The sequence below is a fragment of the Aotus nancymaae genome, unplaced genomic scaffold (assembly GCF_030222135.1).
Source record: "Aotus nancymaae isolate 86718 unplaced genomic scaffold, 86718_ANA_hifiasm-v0.15.2.pri h1tg000029l, whole genome shotgun sequence".
Lineage (NCBI taxonomy): Eukaryota > Metazoa > Chordata > Mammalia > Primates > Aotidae > Aotus > Aotus nancymaae.
Window position 1 is genome coordinate 42,582,150 of NW_026988442.1, and position 7,745 is coordinate 42,589,894.

Below are 7,745 nucleotides of genomic sequence, written 5' to 3' on the forward strand. Positions count from 1 at the left end.
ACCCCTCACTTGCCCTCAGCGGCCCAGGGCCACCCTCACTGCGTCTGACAGCCAAGAGCTTAGCCTCGGGCCTCCAGGAGGGAAGGGATGGACAGAGCCAGTCTTGCCATCTTTATTTTGCGCTCACCCTGGGCGGCACTGGGCAGGCCCCATGGGGGCTGTGCAGGGAGGGCCCCAGGACCAGCCTCACCCCCAAACGGGATGCAGGCCCAGCACAGCACTGATTCGGGGCCCCACAGAGAACCCCCCAGCCCATGCCAGGGAGGCCCAGGGCACAGCCTCACCTGGCTGGAGGAGGGTTCTGGACCCCACAAACACTCCCCAATGTGCAGGTGTGGGGCATAAAACAGCCACTCCCAGCAGGACCCCTCAGCTGTTTGCATCAGTAAGCTCCCTCCAGGAGGGTTAAGATGAGGTAAAGCCAGGCCGGCCTCCTCAGCCCTGCCCCCAGGCTGCATCTGAACCCAGAGCCCCACTGGCCTTTGGGGACACAGCCTGGGTCTTCCTCAAGGCAAGTTCAGCCCCAGACCACCTCTCGGGTCACAGGGGGCAGAAGCCAGAGGGCAGCCATGGCCTCACCGACCTCCTTTATGGGCTGGACAGGCAGCTACAGGATCTCCCAAAGGCCCCACCGAGCTGTCCCCAAGCAGCCCAAGCCAGCCTAAGCACTGGAGCCCCAACTCCCAACTAGGTCTCCTTGAGACCCCCCAGAATGGGCCTAGGAGGGTGGCAGCTGCACCCCGTGGAAGGGCCTCCAGAGGGCCTGGGCTGCCTGGCTCCCCACCGAAGCCTCCGGAGGCCTACACTTCTCCAGACACAGAGGAAAGTTTGTCTTCGAGAAAACAAAGCAAACAGAAGAACCCCAAAGCCAAGTAAACCCACCCCCCAGACGAGCAGCACGGGAGCCAACAGCACCGGGGACCAGGGGACCAGCGTCCCCACGGCAGGCGGGCGGCGGGTGGCGCCTACGTGATGTCCCTCTGCCGAGGCGGCCGGCGTAGGTTTCGCACGACGCACTTCACCATCCACTCGATGCCCTCGCGCACCCCCTTGCTGCAAAGACAGGGCCGTGAGGGGGCTGGCCTCGGTCCCCAAACCCCCAAAGGCGCAGCCCACTCACCCCGTGAGGGCGGAGCAGGCCTGGGTCAGGCAGTCCCGCCTGCCAATCTTGCCCGTGCAGTCGCTGAAGGCCGTCTTGATGTCAGGGATGGAGAGGCACGTCTGGGGGAGGCGAGGCCAAAGCCATAAGGAGCAGACCCCACATCGAGGCCCTGTCCTGCCGGTGGGCCCGGGGCTCTCAGAAGGGCAACTGCTCTTCACCCCAGGAAACAGAAGTCCGCCAGGTCCCAGTGTCTCCCACAGAGGCCACGGCGGTGAGGACCGTGATCAGCCCAAGGCTGCATGTAGCTGCTGCTGTCTGGGACAAACTTTAGACGTCCTCCGCGGCTCCAAGGAGCCCCCTCCCATCCCCCACCCCCGCGGGACACCTTGAGCCCTGAGGTGGCGATCCGAGGGCTGAGGCCTGGGCAGTGCAGGAGGCAGGTCCTGGGGCCAACCAGGCAGGGGAAGATAAAGGAGGGGTGGGGGAGTCTGGAGTCATGCTACCTGCCCAATCCTCAAAGAGCAGCCCTCCCCTCCCCTTTCCTCCCAGGAGAGAACCCCGCCCCGTACCAGGTGTCCCTCTGGTCAGCTGAGATTGTCGGGGAGGCCAGCCCTACAGAAGCGGGCAACAGAGCCCCGCCAAGAGAAGGTGGGAAGTGAAGATTCACCCTGACCCTCAGGACGCCAGGCTGCTTCTGTGCAAAGCTCCTCTAAGGACAGCAAAAACTCAGTGTGGCCGGCTGCCCTGGGGGTGGGGCTGGCACAGATGCCAGGTGAGAACAGGTGAGCGTCAGAGTTGACTCCCACCGAGGCTCCAGCATCACTTCTCTGAGCTCCAAGTTTCACCTGAGTCTCTGGACAGCTCAGACACACGCTCCTGAGGCACAAGCATCCTCCAGGGGAGTGGGCCCTGGGCCTCCTCACAGCTCAGACCACACTCCTGAGGACACGCGCTCCTGAGGACATGCGCTCCTGAGGACACGCGCTCCTGAGGCACAAGCATCCTCCAGGGGAGCGGGCCCTGGGCCTCCTCACAGCTCAGACACACACTCCTGAGGACACGCGCTCCTGAGGCACGGCTGCCCTCCGGGGAGAGGGCCCTGCATGGCAGGAACAGGCCTCTGGGCGGCTGCCCTGGGGTGGGAGAACCGCCAGGCTGGCAGCAGCAGACTGAGAGAGGAACTAGGCTGGGGAGCTGGAGGTCCCGGGTCTGCTGGAGGCAGGGTGGGCCTTGAGAATGGCTCTGTGCCCGCTGGGCAGTCGCTGGGGCTGGGGTGTCCGGGTGCACACACTGCTCCCCTTGCGGGGGTGCACCTGCGCCCGCAGGAGCCTGGGGACTCGGGAAGCTGCCGCAGGAGGCGGGGTGGGGCTCACCTCCACATCCTGCTTGTTGGCCAGCACCAAGACGGGGACACCGCACAACGCCTCACTGGTCACCACCTTTTCTGGGGAGGGTAGGAGAAGCGACACCTCATACCCAGCACCCTGCCTCTGACTGCCCAGGGGCCCACAGGCGTGGACGCTGAGACAGCTGCTTCCCTCCCGCCCCCTCACTGAGCAGGAGCGCTTCTGACCGGTCACTGGGCCAGCCCCAGGCAGAGATGCCCAAGCTGGATCTGCCCCTGCTGCCCATCCGCCCCTCCCAGAGCAGCCAGGCCACACTCACCGAACGCCTGCTTGGACTCTGCCAGCCTCTCCTCATCAGTGGAGTCAATGACATAGATGACACCGTGACACTCTGCATAATACTGCAAACAGCAGGAGTTGGGGCTCAGTCCCCACCCTGCCAAGGGCCAGCAGGGCGAGGCCCATGTCACGGCCACTGTGAAGGGCTCACTTGAGGAAGGGGCAGGACGGCAGCCCCCAACTGCAAGACCCTTCTGGGATGCCTTCTGGGGCTGCAGGGAGATCTGTACTGGAGATGCCCCCAGGCACTCCTCCTGAGAACCTGCCTGCAACCTTTCACCTGACGGTGGCCGGAGAAAAAGGTGGCCAGACATGGTGGCTCACACCTGTTACCCCAACACTTTGGGAGGAAGATCACCTGAGCGTAGGAGTTCAAGGCCAACCTGGGCAACAATGAGACCTCCTCTCTACAAGTTTATGGTAAATAAGCTTTTAGTCCCAGCTATTCAAGAGTTTGAGGTGGGAGGATGGCTTCAGCCTGGGAGGTTGAGGCTGTAGTAAGTTCTGATCATGCCACTGCATTCCAGGCTGGGTGAGAATGAGGCCCCATCTCAAAAAAAAAAAAAAAAAGGGACAGGGTTTGGGGGCATGCACCTGTGGGGCAGGGAGGGAGTGTAGCCACGTGGATGACAAGCCTGACCAGCGCCACTGAGGAGCCACTGAGGGACGGACCAGCACCATCTGCAAAGCGAGCCCTCCCTGCCAGGCCAGGGCCAGCGTCACTGCGCTCAGACCTCTGCAGGCTGGGCGTGGTCAGTCCTGGGCTCGCTGGTGGCACTGCTGGGCAAGATGGGGCACAGACCCTGTGGCCTCAGGCATGAGTTCCAAGCCCCGGACCAGAGGAGTCCATCTCTATCCGAATCAGAAAACAATGGGAGAGTCCATCTATGCGCAGCAGACGACAGCTCACATCTGCCACTTTGCCTCCAGGCTGTGCCAGCTCTCCTGCCCAGGCACAAGTGCCCAGAGACCTGGACTGGATGCTGACCAGGTAGGACAAGCTGGCGGTCAGTGTTAAGACACCCCACTGAGAACGTGAGAACCCAGAAGGCACAGCCCAACTCTCCGAAATCCTTATGTGTCCCGAGCAGGATTCTGCATCTACACTTCCCACAGCAGAGAGAAGGAAGCCCGAGGCCAGGCATCCTCCAGGGCTCTACAGACAGGTCCCACAGAGGCCACTACAGGCGGACCCTAAGTTGGAGACCACTGTGGCAGGAGGGTTGGCTCCGTGGAGGCTGCAGCAAGCCCAGTGAGAGAATCCCCACGGCCGTGTGGCCCCCGGGGCTTTTAAGCAGGGTGGCAGAAGGTTCACGTGCAGCCAGGGTCCTGGACCATGGGACCGCGTGGCCAGAGCCGCCCATCACACCTGCCAGGCACAGGGTGCACAGCCCAGCAGGGCCAAGTGCAGGCAGGACCCAAAGCCCCAGGCCCAGCAGAGGCGTCACAGCAGTGGTCCCTGTGGAGTACCCCACAACGAGGGGGAAGAGGAAGATGTCCAGGCATGGCTCCTGGCTGGCCAGCTGATGAGTGGGGGCAGGCCAGAGGCGGGCAGCAGCTCTACTGGCCTCTCTCAGGCAAGCCCTCAAGCGCCAGAGGCCAGGGCACGTCCTCACATGGATGGCTTCCGTGGGAAATCATGGCCCGAGGCTGGCTCGTGGACAGGCCTGTGTGCAGCAGAGTGGGCACCGGAGGCCGAGAGTGGGCGTCTCAAGGCCTCCCAGAGCATCCGCCAGAGCCTCTCAGTTGGACGATGGACACACAGGGTGGGGTACAAGCCCAGTGGGATGGGCTCCACTCATGAAGGGTGGAGGAACGACTGGCAAAGGCCCAGCCAGACACGAGCAGCACAGCTGACGCCAGTGGGGCAATCAGAGGGACTGTGGGTCTGAGTCTGTCTCCCCAGCAGCAATGGGAGCTCCCCAGCTGCAAAGTGCCAGCCAGCCTGAGAGACAGGCATTACAGCAAAGGACCCACACACACGGACGCTAACCCAGGGTCCAGCCCCAGGATGAGGCCAACTCCCAGTCAGAGCCCTTTCTGTGCTTGCTTCATGCTGGCAACGCTGCACCTGCACAAGGATGCAATGTACAGGAACCAGGTGGAAGCAGGAGCCTCCCTTCTGGCCTCTCCCTGTGACCCATGGGGGTCTCTGCTGCAGACCCTCCCGGCTCCGAGCTCAGCAGGGTCGGGGGTCCCAACCACTAGAGCAACATGTGCTCAGCGGACACGCTGAAGAACAGACCACAGCTGCTTCAGGGCATGAACTGCACCTCGTGTCTAGGGGACCCTGGTGGGCAGGAGACTGGGCTGCCGTCCCACAGCTGGGGACCCACTGGACCCACGGAGATGGTGTCTGAAGAAGGACTCAGACTGCCAGGAGGTCACACCCCAGCAGAAGTGCACTGGGGGGGCACTCAAGGAAGAACGCAGCCCCAAGATCAGCTGCAAGGGTGGGCTATAGTGGCCCCTGTAAGCCTCCCTCCTCCAGCTTCCCCTCAAGAGAGGCCCTCGGGACCCTGGAGGAACCACTCCCCAATGTGGAAGGTGGTCCACGCAGAGCTGTGGCCGCGGCCCCACTGTAGTCTTGCTTCATGTTGGAAACACTGCACCTGCAGATGGCCTCGTTTTAGGTTTCTGTGGAACCCACTCTGACTGCAAAGAGCCATGTTGCCAGGTCACACCTGCCCAGGGCAGCCCACAGGCTGTGGTGTGAAGTCCCAGCCATGGCCCCACGTGGCACAGAACGGCCAGCTTGCCTCCAGGTCTCCCTGCTGGGGCAACCACAGCTCCACAGATCCTGCCGCCTGAGTGGACCTCTCCTTGTCCCCACCGCCTTCCTAGTGCCAATCCCCAATGTGCATCCTGTACCTCAACCTCTGTCTCAGGGTCTGTGCCTGAGACACGAGCCTGTGGCGAGAGCATCCTCACCCGTGTCACCCCCACAAGCGCGCTGCACACTGGACACGCAGGCCATGACTCAGCTTGTCCTGACTTACATGGCCCTAGAGGATCTATCAAAGGTCACTTGGCCATGGGAGAAATGCCCTCTTGGCTAGAAGTCAGGGCAGGAGGGGACACTGGTGGGGCCTAGAAAAGGGGGACTGGGATCAAAAAGGAGATCAGGACCTGGGCACTCAGCTCTAGAGACGGCAGCCAAGGCACTGGGCGCCCCAAGCCCACTGTGCCAGCCTCAGGCAGGGAGCCCCTGAGGAAGGCAAGGCTCTGTCCTGCTCAGCGCTGGAGTCAGTGCTCAGCCCAGGCTGAGGAGGGACGCCACACTGGGATCTCAGAAACGCCCAATTTCGACATGCTCAGCTGACACGCTGAGTAACGAACCACATTACCCACAAAGTGGGTGATGAAAGGTGCTGAGGAAGAGACCAAAGGGTGCACTCTGGAAAGAAATGGACTGGAGGGCTGGGGTGGGGGTGGTGCTGGCCAGGGAGTCTTACCTTGTCCCACAAAGACTGAAGCTCTTCCTGGCCTCCTAAGTCCCAGAACATGAGGCGAGCCTTTCCCACATCCACAGTGCCGACTGGGGAGGGGGGGGAACAGGCAGGGCTTGCAACCTTGGTCCCTGACACACCAAGTCCCAGCTCTCTTGGGGGATGGAGCAACCACTCTGGGGCCACTCAGAGGGGACTTGAGAGGGGCTAACACGGCTCTGGCCACTGGCCAGATGGCCTGTGAACATCACAGCACCCTCGCCCCAAACCCACAGCCCCGCTATTCAGACCCTTACTGTTGAGACCCACGGTGGTGGTGATTTTGGACAGACTCATCCCCTTGTAGTTCTTGTTAAACCGGGTTTTCGACTGTTCCAGGAAGGTCTGAGGAGAGAGGGAGGCAGGCACATCAAATAGGGACTACGTGGTTTCCCAAGTCCTTTTCCCAAATATCCTTACTCAGGCCTGCTCCTTAAAAGACAAAAAACAGAAACAGAGCAACATTCCGCTCTTCAAGAAGCTGGCGGTGACTGCCCTGCCTTCTCAAGCGGAATCTGGGTTCTGTCTGGGTGGTGGGCACGCAGCGGGCACCAGGCCGTGGGGGGGGCACTCACCGTCTTCCCGGCATTGTCCAGGCCCAGGATCAGGATGCAGTACTCGTCCTTCTGAAACATGTACTTGTACAGGCCGGACAGCAGCGTGTACATCCTGCCTGGACGCCCCGACAGACGTCACTGTGCAGCCGGAACGCACCTCCCACCCGCCCCGTTTCTCCACGGCGGTCAGTGCTGCCGCACGTCCACCTGACCGCCCAGGACTAGAACCCGGGGCCGCTCCCGACTCCTCATCTCTCTTCCACGCCATCCCTCTGGGAAACTCCCCAGATCAGCCACCCTCCGTCGCCCCGGCCCCGGCGCCTCCCTGCCCGCGGGACCGCCCTGCCAGTGCTCACGGCGAGCTCGGCTGCGCCCCCGCCGCCCCCCGGCGTCGCTCCCACGCTTCACGCGCGCGGAACGGGGAACGCACTTGCTGCAGCCCCGCCTGGGCACAGCGCCCTCGGGCGTTCGGCCGCGCGCCCCACCCGGTAGCAGCCAGGAGCCCCTGCAGGCGCCGGCGGGGGCGCCCCATCACCCCGTTTCTTAAAACGGGAACGGCCTGTGGGGAGCGGACCCGCGGGCAGCGCGCGGCGGGCGGGGACGGACTCCCGCGGAGGAGGAGCTGCGGACGGGGCCGCCAGGTTCGAGGCTCGCCGACGAGCGGCCAGAGCTGGTTCCTGTCACACCCGCGTCCCGACCTCGAGTCCAGGGCCGCCCCTCGGGCCTCGGGCCCCGCCACACGGCCTGCGACCTACCCGCGTCCGCCGCGGCCTCTAAGCCGCCGCTGCTGACCCCGCACCGACCCCGCGCGGCGCCTGACCGGACGCGGGCAGGAGCTGAATCGAGTCCCGGCGGCCTCTGCGCTCCGCTTCCCGGCGGCCTCTGCGCTCCGCTTCCCGGCGGCCACCGCGCG

At 63.5% G+C, this 7,745-nt stretch overlaps 1 protein-coding gene across 2 annotated transcripts; it reads right to left on the minus strand.

Moving 5' to 3' along the window:
- Positions 1–96: 96 nt before the first annotated feature.
- ARFRP1 (ADP ribosylation factor related protein 1) lies at positions 97–7,632 on the minus strand. 2 transcript variants are annotated; one of them, XM_021672484.2, is made up of 8 exons: positions 7,588–7,632; positions 6,851–6,948; positions 6,533–6,620; positions 6,243–6,325; positions 2,768–2,849; positions 2,476–2,546; positions 1,121–1,221; positions 97–1,053 (listed from the first exon to the last, which is right to left on the minus strand). In XM_021672484.2, exons 2-8 carry the CDS (start codon positions 6,941–6,943, stop codon positions 966–968), a joined length of 606 nt encoding a protein of 201 aa, XP_021528159.1. In that variant the 5' UTR covers positions 6,944–6,948; positions 7,588–7,632; the 3' UTR covers positions 97–965. The 2 variants fall into 2 exon arrangements, with proteins under 2 accessions (XP_021528159.1, XP_021528160.1); XM_021672485.2 differs by having other exon boundaries at positions 6,851–6,944; positions 7,588–7,608.
- Between the last annotated feature and the right edge of the window lie 113 nt (positions 7,633–7,745).